Source organism: Mustelus asterias, chromosome 8 (assembly GCF_964213995.1).
Source record: "Mustelus asterias chromosome 8, sMusAst1.hap1.1, whole genome shotgun sequence".
Lineage (NCBI taxonomy): Eukaryota > Metazoa > Chordata > Chondrichthyes > Carcharhiniformes > Triakidae > Mustelus > Mustelus asterias.
The window spans coordinates 124451304-124465107 of NC_135808.1; the positions used below are offsets into that span (position 1 = coordinate 124451304).

At 46.0% G+C, this 13804-nt stretch overlaps 1 protein-coding gene across 3 annotated transcripts in view; it reads left to right on the forward strand.

Annotated features, from left to right (window-relative positions):
• Positions 1-13804, forward strand: part of LOC144497522 (kynurenine--oxoglutarate transaminase 3-like) — a 52691-nt gene that overhangs the window by 13826 nt on the left and 25061 nt on the right. For all 3 annotated transcript variants that reach the window (XM_078218914.1, XM_078218915.1, XM_078218916.1), the window contains 5 exons: positions 371-457; positions 5355-5486; positions 7636-7756; positions 11620-11696; positions 12350-12439. In XM_078218914.1, coding sequence (XP_078075040.1) covers positions 371-457; positions 5355-5486; positions 7636-7756; positions 11620-11696; positions 12350-12439 — 507 coding nt within the window. The remainder of the gene's footprint in view (positions 1-370; positions 458-5354; positions 5487-7635; positions 7757-11619; positions 11697-12349; positions 12440-13804) is intronic.

Genomic DNA, 13804 nt, shown 5'->3' on the forward strand with positions numbered 1-13804 from the left:
AGCATTGGCCGTGCTAAATTCTCCGTCCGTGTACCCGAACAGGCACCAGAATGTGGCGACTAGAGGATTTTCACAGTAACTTCATTGCAGTGTTAATGTAAGCCTACTGGTAACACTGATAAATAAATGTAAACTTTATTTTACTTTGTGTGTGTGTATTAAAAATGATTTTCCTTGTTTTTTGTGAGATTTCACTAGGTGTATATTGGATGCTGTGTTTGCCTATGTTACAACAGTGACATGTCAGTCATAATTCATTGGCTGAGGTGTGCATTTATATTGTCCCCAGGTCCTGAAATACAAATGTACCAGAATGAGTTTTTTTTCTTTCTGTATCATGAATCAATTTTTAATGTATATTTACTTGCAGGTGATAATCATTGAGCCATTCTTTGACTGTTATGAGCCAATGGTTAAGATGGCCGGAGGCACCCCAGTCTTCATCCCATTAAGGCCTGTGAGTATTTGATCCAACAGAGCCATTTAACACAAAATAAAACACTGTTTTCCATTCAAGTTTGGTGATGGATGTTACATTTACATGGACAGAAATTTTCTGGCCCCAGGGCCGAAAATCCCACCCGAGGTCAACGAATCTTTGCTTAGAAACATAGAAACCCTACAGTGCAGAAGGAGGCCATTCGGCCCATCGAGTCTGCACCGACCACAATCCCACCCAGGCCCTACCCCCACATATTTTACCCGCTAATCCCTCTAACCTACGCATCCCAGGACTCTAAGGGGCAATTTTTAACCTGGCCAATCAACCTAACCCGCACATCTTTGGACTGTGGGAGGAAACCGGAGCACCCGGAGGAAACCCACGCAGACACGAGGAGAATGTGCAAACTCCACACAGACAGTGACCCGAGCCGGGAATCGAACCCGGGACCCTGGAGCTGTGAAGCAGCAGTGCTAACCACTCTGCTACCGTGCCGTGCTTGGTCCGTGTCCCGCCCGCTATGATTCCTGTGGGGGCCGGCACAGGAAAACTCCGCCCATGATTTGTATGTTAATCATTTCTATTGTCACCAACTTCATACATTGAATTTTTATTTATTTATTCAAGGGATGTGGGCTTCACCGACTAAACCATAATTTATTGCCCATTCCTAATTACTCTTCAGCAGGTGGCGGTGAGCTGCCTTCTTGAACTGCTGCAGTCCCTGTGGTGTAGGTGCACCCGCAGTGTTGTTAGGGAGGTGGTTCCAGCATTTTGAACCAGTGACAGGGAAGGGACACTGAGTCACTTGGAGGGGAACTTCCAGGTAGTGGTGGTGTTCCCAGGTATCTTGTCCTTCTAGATGGTAGTGGCTGTGGATTTGGAAAATGCTGTCTAAGGATCCTTGGTGAATTCCTGTGGTGGCTCTTGTAGATGGTACACACTGCAGCTTCTGTGCCTTGGTGGTGGAGGGAGTGAATGTTTGTGGACAGGTTACCAATCAAGTGGGCTGCTTTGTCCTGGATGGTGTCAAGCTTCCTGAGTCTTGTTAGAGCTGCACCTATCCAGGCAAGTGGAGAGTATTCCATCACACTCCTGGCTTGTGCCTAGTAGATGGTGGGCAGGCTTTGGAGATTCAGGAGGTGAGTTACCGACTGCAGGATTCCTAAGCATTGAAACCAAAAGAGAAAATGCTGGAAAATCTCAGCAGGTCTGGCAACATCTGTAAGGAGAGAAAAGAGCTGATGTTTCGAGTCCAGGTGACCCTTTGTCAAAGCTAAAAGGCAAAGAAAGTGGGAGATATTTATACTGCAGGGGGAGGGAATGAAAGATGAGTCATAGCCACAGAAACCAGGGAAACCAGTTAATAGCTGTCCACAGAGAGAATAAAGGGTGTGAATGGCCAGTAAGTGAAACACTGCTTAACCTGGAATGAATGTTTTGGACCTTGGAGGTGAGCATAGAAGGTGTAAAGAGACACCTTCCCATGCGATTGCATGGGAAGGTGTCATGAAAGCATTCCTAAGCATTGGCCTACTCTTGTAGCCACAGTGTTTATTTGGCTAGTCCAGTTCAGTTTCTGGTCAATGGTATTCCCTAAGATGTTGACAGTGGGGGATTCAGCAATGGTAATGTCATTGAATGTCAAGGGGAGATGGTTGGATTCTCTCTTTTTGGCAATGGCCATTGCCTGGCACTTGTGTGGTGTGAATTTTACTTGCCATTTGTCAGCCCGATCCACGGCTAATAATAATGGTGAAGCCAAGTTAACTGCTGGCCAAGCAATTTGGACATGAGCCATGCATATCTCCAATTTGAATTAGATGAGCCTTTCTGGAGGTATGTGACAATTAATATGCACAAAGGTTGATACAAATACACTCGCCTGCCCTTTGGGGTCTCGTCCATATGCACTACTTTTCAATGGGACATGGAGAACATACTCCAAGAGTCACCTCAGGTAGAAGTGTACCTGGACAATGTCCAGGTTACAGGAACTTTGGAGCGCGAACGCTTAGAAAACCTGGAAGAGGAGATTCTCAGAAGTCGGGATATGCCTGAAGAGGGAAAAATGTGTCTCTTCCAAGCAAGTTTTGGGACCTATTTAGGCTACTGGGTGGATGGAAAGGGTCTTCATCTGGTGGGTGATTCTCCATAATCTCCACAGCTGGAGGCTTTCAATAGCGATAAACAGCAGCTCTTTTAATTGATTGGCCCATTTTGATCCCAAAAAGGACTTTGTCCTTACAAGTGATGCCTTCCCATATGGTGTTGGGGGCAGCACTGGCACATCACTGGAAAGATGGATCAGAGAAGCCTATTGTGTTCACGTCCCTTTTGGATGCTGGACAGAGGTATTCCCGATCGAGAAAGAGGAGTTGGCAGTTATCTTTGGCGTTAAAAAATATAATCATACATTTACAGTGGACAGTTCATCATCATAACTGATCATAAACCATTGCTGTGACTTTTTAAAGCAGACAAGGCCTATTGCCTCCGTCCAGCTACAGCGTTGGGCCGTGTTACTGGAAGCTTATGATTACCTCCGAGAGCACCTCCCCAGGACCCAGATAGCTAACGGCAATGCACTGAGTGGTCTGCCTTTGCCCATAAGCCAAGCTTCAGTACCAGCTCTGAACGAGATTGTGATGACCCTAAATATTTGGAGACTCTGCCGGTGTCTGCAAGGCAAATCGGGGCCTGGATAAAATAGGACCCGGTCCCATCTAAATTAAAATCTATGATTCTGAATGGCGAATTCCGAGGACACCACTCCAATGAAATGGAACCCTATCTGACGTAGAAAGATGATCTCAGTGTTGAGGACGATGTCATCCTCTGGGTGTCCCGCGTAGCTGTCCCTTGCCCAGGGCCGTGTCTAATGCCTATGGAACAATGCCATGGCCAGCCTTGAATTTCATAAATGAAAACGCTAGCCAGGAGCTACGTATGGTGGCCCGGTCTTGATGCAGACATTACAGACTTGGTCAGACAGTGTGATTCGTACCAGGAGAATCAAAAGACTCCCTCCTTTGTCAGAGCTCTGATGAAGGATCATCCAGACTCGAAACATTGGCTCTATTCTCCACAGATGCTGTCAGACCTGCTGAGATTTTCCAGCATTTTGTGTTTTTGTTTCAGATTCCAGCATCCGCAGTAATTTGCTTTTATCTTCGCCATTGAGAGATTGTTTCCCCTGGCTGGGGAATCTAGAGTATGGGAGATGGTCGCAGGATAAGGGCAACCTTATCCCCTTTCTTCGTAGAATTCTGCAGTGCAGAAGGAGGCCATTTGGCCCGTCGAGTCTGCACCGACCACAATCCTACCCAGGCCCTATCCCCATAATCCCATGCATTTACCCTAGCTGGTCCCCCTGACACTAAGGGGCAATTTAGCATGGCCAATCCAACTAAACCGTACATCTTTGGACTGTGGGAGGAAACCGGACCACCTGGAGGAAACCCACGCAGACACGGGGAGAATGTGCAGACTCCACACAGACTGTGACCTAAGATGGGAATTGAACCGGGGGCTCTTGCACTGTGAGTCAGCTGTGTTAACCACTGTGCCACCATGCCGTTCCTCAGGTCTAGGATGAGGAGAAACTTCTTCACTGAAAGGATTGTGAATCTTTGCTGGTCACTAGCCCAGAGGACTGTAGATTCTGCATTGTTGAGTATATTCAAGACTGAGATAAAGAGATTTTTGATCTCCTTGGCCAGTGCTTCTCAAGCCTTTTCCTGTTGTGATCCCATTTTTATCCTTGCATACTGGAGCAGTCGGGATGAGTTGTTTGGGGGAGTGGAGAGTTGATGAGCTGGGGGCATCGTTAAATAAGGGAGTGGGAGGCCTGATGAACAGGAGTCAACAGGTTTTGTCCACAACCATTTCAAAGACGCTGAGGGAGTCTCGGAGCTAAGAATCATCCACACACATTTAATGGAACCTTGGAGCCAATGCCAAGACTGTCCCGTCTGAGTCTCCATTCCACAGTTGGCATTGTGACCTCACGGCACCAAGTGACCATTCCACAGTTTGGACACCGCTATCCGAAGGAATTGAGGGATTTGGGGAGCAGTTGGAAAAGCCTTTATTGCAAAGGGATTGGAGTTTAAAAATAGGAAGGTTTTATTGCAATTGTACAGGGTGTTGGTGAGGCCTCACCAGGAATACTGCTAACAGTTTTGGTCCCCTTACCTAAAAACAAAGACACAGGGCGGGATGTTATAGCCTCACTCATCCCAAAACCGTAAAATCCCACCCGAGGTCAACAGACCTTCCTACTATCCACCCCTCGCCCGCCCTGATTCCCATGGCGGGCAGGCCAGTAAAATTCTGGCCACAGTAACATTGGGGACAGTCCAATGGAGATTCACCAGGCAAATTCCTGGGTTGAAAGGGTTGTCGTATTAAGAGAGACTAAATAGTCGGGGTCTGTATTCCTTGGAGTTTAGAAGAGTGAGGGGTGACCTTATTCAAACATATAAGATCCTGAGGGGGTTTGACAGGGTAGATGGTGAGATGTTTTCCCTAATGGGAGAGTCTCGAACAAGGGGACATCGCTACAAGATAAAGGGGCGGTCATTTAAAACTGAGGTGCGTAGAAATTTCTTCTCGCAGAGGGTGGTGAATCTCTGGAATTCTCTGCCCCGAAAGGTAGTTGAGGCTGGATCATTGGAAGCATTGAAAGGGGAGGTGGAGAAATAGATCGAGCAATAGAGGGCTATGGAGAAATGGCAGAGAAAAGGGACTGAGGCCAGCATAAATCAGCCATGATCTTATTGAGTGGTGGAGTATGCTGGAGGGGCTGTGTGGTTTCTTGTGTTGTTAAGTATTTTACACCATTTCTTTATTGTAAACGCTAGAATATCTGGTGAAAATGTCAAATATGCTGTTTGTGTCTTTCGTGAAGGTACAAGAAAAAGTTGAGCAGGGCATGAGCAGCAGTGGAGATTGGAAACTCGATGAAGAAGAACTTGCCAGTAAATTTAATTCTCGGACTAAAGCAATAATCATTAATACGCCCAACAATCCATTGGGCAAGGTAAGGATTCAAAATCTGACCTTTTGAAATGTCAGGCGTCAAGTATATTGCTTGTATGGCTCTTAGGTATGCAAAGGAAACTGCCCTCAATGTTAGATCACAGGATTTGAATGGGCTGCACCAGAAGCAAGATCTTTGAATTTAAATTTAAATTGTACAACACTGACTCGAAACATTGGGGGTGATTTACTGGCCGTGTTGCATCCTTGTCATATGCTTAGTCAATTTCAAGCCAGATTCGTCCTGTTCCTGGGATTCTCCGACCCTCGGGCACAGCGGGTACAATTGGAGATCAGGTGTGATGGCCATGCTGGGGCCTCTAAAGCCATTGAAGCCCCTGGGTGATTGGGGACATGGATGGGCACTGCCTCATGCCAACCTGGCACTGCCAAGCTGGTACTGCCAACCTGGCACTGCCAGGGTGCCAATGGGGTGGGAAATGAAGGGGGACACATTGAGGGGGGTCACCATACCCCAATTCCGGCATTCTATGTTCAGGACTAGGGAGGGGGTGGTCTATGTTAGGGAGGGGGTGGGAAACATGCCTTCGATGCGGTGGAGGTGATCCCCAATGTCCGTTGGTGGAGGGAGGTCTTCAATTTCACTTTGAGATCAGGGGGGCCCTTTAAAAACCCGTGCCCAGTCTTTGTGAAGCTGGAACCAAAAGAGAAAATGCTGGACAATCTCTGCAGGTCTGGCAGCATCTGTAAGGAAAGAAAAGAGCTGACATTTCGAGCCCAGATGACTCTTTGTCAAAGCTGGGCTTGCTGGCATGTTTAGGTCCCGCTCCTCTCTGAACCTGTGCCAAACTCACCACTCTCCCAAAAAGTGACTAAGTGGAGGAAGATCCCGATCCGATTTGCGCCGGAACTGCTGGCACGAATCGCGCCGGTTTTCTCACCCAAAATGACAATTCGGCCAGAATGGCACGACCGTTCACGCCGACAGGATTTTCCCAACTCTCTGCAGTGAACGGAGACTTGGCTGGGCGCTGCAGCGGGAGTGTGGCGTGAACAGCCGGTAAGATCGCACCCTTCGACCTTTTTTTGGGAGAATTCTGCCCATTAGCTGTGCTTCCCTCTCCACAGGTGCTGTCAGACCTGCTGAGTTTATCCAGCATTTTCTGTTTTATAATATTGATTCGTGGCCAGCTGAACTCCATTTATATTTGCAGAATTGGAGGTAACCTCGTGCACTGAAAGGAAATAGCTCAATCATACAAAGTCCATTGTTATTATTGGATTACGTATTTCAGTTGCACAGAGAATTCCTCTAGTGTACTCTGTGGGCTACAGCACACCTGCTAATTCCACTGACATTGTGGATCATTGGAGTGTTTTATCACTCATTCTCTAAATTATGGATGTTCACGCTGTTTTCTTAATGTTCACTTCGTGCTTCTTCTTTATGAAACTGTCATAGCTTCCACGAAAGCTGTCTTATCAACCTCTACTTCCTCAAATCAAAGAAGCAGAAGAGGTTTTGAAAGTGTTACTGCCCTTCAAATTAAAAATGAAGATGATAATGCAAGACCCATAAGATATTATTGATAAACTAATTGGTACAAGTTATCTGATCACAATGCTTTATTGTAATTCGTTTGTGGGACATGGGTGTCGCTGGCTGGCCAGCATTTATTGCCCATCCCTGGTTGCCCTTGGAGGGCAGTTGAGAGTCAACCACATTGCTGGAGTCACATGTAGGCCAGACCGGGTAGGGACGGCAGATTTCCTTCCCTAAAGGACATTAGTGACCCAGATGGGTTTTTCCAACAATCGTTTCATGGTCATCAGTAGATTCTTAATTCCAGATATTTTTTATTGAATTCAAATTCCACCATCTACCACGGCGGGATTCGAACCCGGGTCCCTAGAACATTAGCTGAGTTTCTGGATTAATAGTCCAACGATAATACCATTAGGCCATCGCCTCCTCTAAAACCCATTTGTTTTAATGGGTTAGGGTGATCAGCGTTGTGATTCGAATCTTGCAATGTTGTGTGCCTTTTGAGTGCTGGTTTAACAGCTTTCTGTAAAGAGGGAATTTGTTTTTTATTTAACCTAGCCTTAAAAATAAAATGGTCTAATTATTGCTTTGGCCAGGGAACTCTTGTTTCTGTTTTCCAATGAACTGTGGTTTATGCATTTAGATATTTAAAATGGAAGAACTGAAGATAATCGCAGACCTGTGCATTAAGCATGATGTTCTCTGCATCAGCGATGAGGTGTATGAGTGGCTGGTATACAGTGGACATAAACACATCAAAATAGGTAACATTGAACATGTTAGCTTATTCGAAAGGCTTCCAAAAAGGGTTGGGCTTGTTCTGGGGTCAGCACACATCCTGAAAACAGCGCTTCACATCAGCCGTTTGGGCTCTTCTCTCTGGCATTCCCTCAAACTTTTCTGTCCCTTTCTCACCTACTTCTCTCTCAACTGGCATGATGGTACAGCGGTTAGCAGTGTACCTCACAGCGCCAGGGACCTGGGTTCGATTCTCAGATTGGGTCACTGTCTGTGCGGAGTGCGCACGTTCTCCCCGTGTCTGCGTGGGTTTCCTCTGGGTGCTCCGGTTTCCTCCCACAGTCCGAAAGACGTGCTGGTTAGGTGCCTTGGCCATGCTAAATTCTCCCTCAGTGTACCCGAACAGGCGCCAGAGTGTGATGACTAGGGGATTTTCACGGTAACTACATTGCAGTGTTAATGTAAGCCTACTTGTGACACTAATGCTTAAACTTTTTAAGGCACTCCTTAAAACCTATATCTATGAACTAACATTTGGTCATGTATCCTAATACCTCATCCCTTGGCTATGTGTTTTCCTGTCAGATTGCACACCTATGTAGGGTTTTGGGATGTTTTGCTACGTTAAAGGCGCTATATAAGTACAAGTTCATTTTGAGAGGATAGGACTTCATGCCTTTCACTAACTGATGTAAAGAGCAGTTCTGTAAACCTGCTGAGGCAAAGGCTGCTCTGTCAGTGAGACAATGTCCTCATCAGCTCCACGCCACCCCAAGAATATTTGGTGGGAAGCGTTTTAAAGTTTGTTAAGGACTCACTGTGACGGGTCTGCCAGCTGAGGGTTGGATAGATGACATTGTGTTCTGGCTGCTTTTGAGCATCTCCCTCTGAGACCAACAAGGCTGCCAGTCCTCACTTTAATGGGCGGCACGGTAGCACAGTGGTTAGCACTGCTGCTTCACAGCTCCAGGGTCCTGGGTTCGATTCCCGGCTCGGGTCACTGTCTGTGTGGAGTTTGCACATTCTCCTCGTGTCTGCGTGGGTTTCCTCCGGGTGCTCCGGTTTCCTCCCACAATCCAAAGATGTGCGGATTCGGTTGATTGGCCAGGTAAAAATTGCCCCTTAGAGTCCTGGGATGTGTAGGTTAGAGGGATTAGTGGGTAAATGTGTGGGGGTAGGGCCTGGGTGGGATTGTGGTCGGTGCAGACTTGATGGGCCGAATGGCCTCCTTCTGCACTGTAGGGTTTCTATGTTCTATGTAATGGTGAATGATAATTGTGTGGTTATATCATTCAGACGGATCTTTGACATGAGTTTCTCCTTGACTTTTTTCATTGTGGGTATGAAATACTTTCTCTTTAACCTTCGGTTCTTCCCAACCTCCTGGATCAACACTAACTATAAGAGGGAAGACCCATGACCTGCTGTTGAGAGGCCTTAACAGTTCTGGTCCGATTTGACAGCTCAATTTACAAGAATACTTTGGGAAAGATTGATGTGAATTCTGTGGAAGTTTTAATCTTGCTGTTCAGATCCCTTTTTTACCATGGATGAGATTGAGGATGATACGATGCCTTAACTAAACAATGGCAGTTTAGTCAATGCTAACAAATAGAATATGAAATAGATTAACTTTAAATAAGTACATTGGAGAGAGACATGGACAAAACATGCACTGTGTTACTTAATCAGCAACTTCTTAACAGTTACAGTACTGTAACTAAATTATGTTAAAATTGCCTCCCTCATCTAAATCTTTAATGACCTTATTCCCTTTTGCTAGTCTTTTCCTATTTTTTAAATGTGGGACATGGGGCATCACTGACTGGCCAGTATCTATTGCCCATCCCTCGTTGCCCTTGGAGGACAGTTGAGAGTCAACCACATTGCTGTGACTCTGGATGCCAGACCAGGTAAGGACGGCAGATTTCCTTCCCTGAAGGACATTAGTGAACCAGATGGGTTTTTACGACAATCATCATCAGTAGATTCTTAATTCCAGATATTTTTTTATTGAATTCAAATTCTACCATCTGCCGTGACGGGATTTGAACCTGAGTCTCCAGAGCATTCGCCGAGTTTCTGGATTAATAATCTAGCGATAATACCACTAGGCCATCGCCTCCTCTGATGCAACAATTAAAGATTTAAACCATTTTTTTGAGTGGGCTTGCTCTCTTTATCTGTTCCCCTTGCTCTCTCTCCTGAGCTCGTTGGTTCCACGGTGGGTTACATTTCTGGGGATATTGATTACCCTCCGGTACCTCATCCAGACGGTTAATAGTCCTGACAGCGAGGGCTTGATTTCGCTCTTCCTGGCAACACTTCCGCTGGCCATCCGACCTAAGGCTTCTTTTCCTGGGTGCGATGTGGTTGGACATTCAGGGAGGATCCTGGTAGGATCCCCATCATCTGATTTTAGGTGGGATAATGGAGGAAAATCAGCCCCAAACCATGTGGGCCATTCCAAAGATTTCCATTTATAGATTTACAGCATGGAAACAGGCCCTTTGGCCCAACTTGTCCATGCTGCCCAGTTTTTACCACTAAGCTAGTCCCAATCCATTGACTATATCTATACTTCCCGCTGCCTTGGCAAAGCAGCCAGCATAATTAAGGACCCCACGCATCCCAGACAATCTCTCTTCCACCTTCTTCCGTCGGGAAAAATTGCAAAGGTCTGAGGTCACATACCAACCGCAAGTGTTGGAAAGGGTGCAGAGGAGATTTACCAGGATGTTGCCTGGTATGGTGGGAAAATCGTACGAGGAAAGGCTGAGGGGCTTGAGGTTGTTTTCGTTAGAGAGAAGAAGGTTAAGAGGTGACTTAATAGAGGCATACAAGATGATCAGAGGATTAGATAGGGTGGATAGTGAGAGCCTTTTTCCTCGGATGGTGATGGCTAGCACGAGGGGGCATAGCTTTAAATTGAGGGGTGAGAGATATAGGACAGATGTTAGAGGTAGGTTCTTTACTCAGAGAGTAGTAAGGGCGTGGAATGCCCTGCCTGCAGCAGTAGTGGACTCGCCAACATTAAGAGCATTCAAATTATTATTGGATAAACATATGGATGATATTGGAATAGTGTAGATTAGAGGGGCTTTAGATTGGTTCCACTGGTCGGCGCAACATCGAGGGCTGAAGGGCCTGTACTGCGCTGTAATGTTCTATGTTCTAACCGACTCAAGAACAGCTTCTTCCCCGCTACGTCAGACTTTTGAATGGACTTACCTTGCATTAAGTTGATCTTTCTCTACACCCTAGCTATGTCTGTAACACTACATTCTGCACTCTCTCGTTTCCTTCTCTATGAACGGTATGCTTTGTCTGTATAGCGCGCAAGAAACAATACTTTTCACTGTATGTCAATACATGTGACAATAGTAAATCAAATCAAATCAAATCAATTGCCTGCATTTGGCCCATATCCCTCTATATCCATCTTACTGAGTTGCTGAGTTGCTTACCCATGTAACTGTCTAAATGCTTTTTAAAAGACAAAATTGTACCCACCTCTACTACTACCTCTGGCAGCTCGTTCCAGACACTCACCACCCCCTGTGTGAAAGTATTGCCCCTCTGGACACTTTTGTATCTCTCCCCTCTCACCTTAAACCTTAAAGTATCATTGGTTAAGGCCGATCCTTCACTAACATTCAACAAAAGTACTAGATAGTACTCAGGGGGCGTGTGCCCGGGGATAGGCACTCCTGCCCCGCCTCCCCATGCTTCATCCACATTTTCCCTCGGCAGCCTAAGCTATTTTGAATCCCTTGTGTTTTCACTGTGCTGAGGTGTACTCCCTGATGTTTGTTAGCTCTCGAACACAAACAGTGTTATGTGGCTAATTGTTTACATCTGATATGTTTTCTTCCCTTCACTTCCATAGCCACTTTGCCAGGAATGTGGGAGAGGACCATTACGATAGGAAGTGCTGGCAAAGCCTTTAGTGTGACTGGCTGGAAGGTGTGTACGTTCTGAATTTCCTATTTGCTTGTTTTGGACAAAAGGTGAGCAGCTCATTATGGAACGTGCCAGGATTACCTCACTGTACAACTCGTGATCACTGAGCTGTGACTCAGTGGGTAGCATTCTCATCTGCCGTGACTTAGTGGATAGTACTCTCACACTCTGAGTTAGAAGGTTGAAGGTTCAAGACTCGTCCCAAAAATGTGAACCAAATCTAGGCTGAAAGTCCAGTACTGTGGGGGTGCTGCACTGTCTGAGGTGCCGTCTTTTGATATAGCAATAATTCAAAGCTCCTTCCCTCCCTCCCTCCCTCTCTTTCTCCCTCTCTCAGCTGGATGAGGAAAGATCTCCTGGCACTATTTTGAGGAAGAACAGGGGAGTTATCCCCTGGCTATATATCTCCCTCAGTCAGCATCGGTTAAACCAGGTTACCTGGTGATTATTGTATTTCTGTTTGTGGTTGCTTTGCATTTCCTACATTACAACAATGACTATACTTCAAAATACTTAATTACCTGTAAAAGACTTTGGGGCATTCTGAGATTGTGAAAGCTGCTTTCCAAATGATTTTTTAAAAAAATGTAATGTTTAGTTTGTACAAAACAAATAGAATAATTAATTATGGTGTGGCTTTTTCTCCCCTCTGGCAGCTTGGTTGGTCTATTGGTCCAGAACACTTGATAAAACATCTGCAGACTGTTCAACAGAATACCATTTATGCTTGCTGCACTCCTATTCAGGTAGGAAGGTTCAACTCTTTGAGTCCTTGTATAGTTAAAGTGTTCTGTGCTTGAACAGGTTAATCCTAGAAGATTCCAGCACAGAAGGAGGCCATTCATCTCATCATCCCCGGCAGTCCAGCTCTTTGAAAAAGCGATCCAGTTAGTCCAGTTCCTTCACTCGCTCTGTATAATCCTGCAATTCCCCACACCCTCCCCATAATGGGGAGGCAATGACCTGGTGGTATTATCATAGAAATCATAGAAACCCTACAGTGCAGAAGGAGGCCATTCGGCCCATCGAGTCTGCACCGACCACAATCCCACCCAGGCCCTACCCCCACATATTTACCCACTAATCCCTCTAACCTACGCATCTCAGGACTCTAAGGGGCAATTTTTAACCTGGCCAATCAACCTAGCCCGCACATCTTTGGACTGTGGGAGGAAGCCGGAGCACCCGGAGGAAACCCACGCAGACACGAGGAGAATGTGCAAACTCCACACAGACAGTGACCCAAGCCGGGAATCGAACCCAGGTCCCTGGAGCTGTGAAGCAGCAGTGCTAACCACTGTGCTACCGTGCCGCCCTAGATTACTATCACTAGATTATTAATCCAGAAACTCAGTTAATGTTCTGGGAACCCGGGTTCGAATCCCGCCACGGCAGCTGGTGGAATTTCAATTCAATAAAAAATATCTGGAATTAAGAATCCACTGATGACCATGAAACCATTGTCAATTATCGGAAAAAACCATCTGGTTCACTAATGTCCACTAGGGATGGAAATAAGACATAGGAGCAGAATTAGGCCACTCGGCCCATCGAGTCTGCTCAGCCATTCAATCATAGCTGATATTTTTCTCATCCTGCCTCCTGCCTTTTCCCCATAATACCTGATCCCCTTATTAATCAAGAACCTATCTGTCTCTGTCGTAAAGACACTCAATGATCTGACCTCCACAGCCTTTTGCAGCAAAGAGTTCCACAGATTCACCACTCTCTGGCTGAAGAAATTCCTCCTCATCTCTGTTTTAAAGGATTGTCCCTTTAGCCTGAGGTTGTGCCCTCTGGTTCTAGTTTTTCCTACTAGTGGAAACATCCTCTCCACATCCACTCTATCCAGGCCTCGCAGTATCCTATAAGTTTCAATAAGATCCCTCCTCATCCTTCTAAACTCCAATGAGTACAGACCCAGAGTCCTCAACCATTCCTCATACAACAAGCTCTTCATTCCAGGGATCATTCTTGTGAACATCCTCTGGACCCTTTCCAAGGGCAGCATATCCTTTGTTAGATACGGGGCCCAAAACTGCTCACAATACTCCAAATGGGGTACATCCCTGCTCTTATATTCTAGCCCTCTTGACATGAATGCTAACATT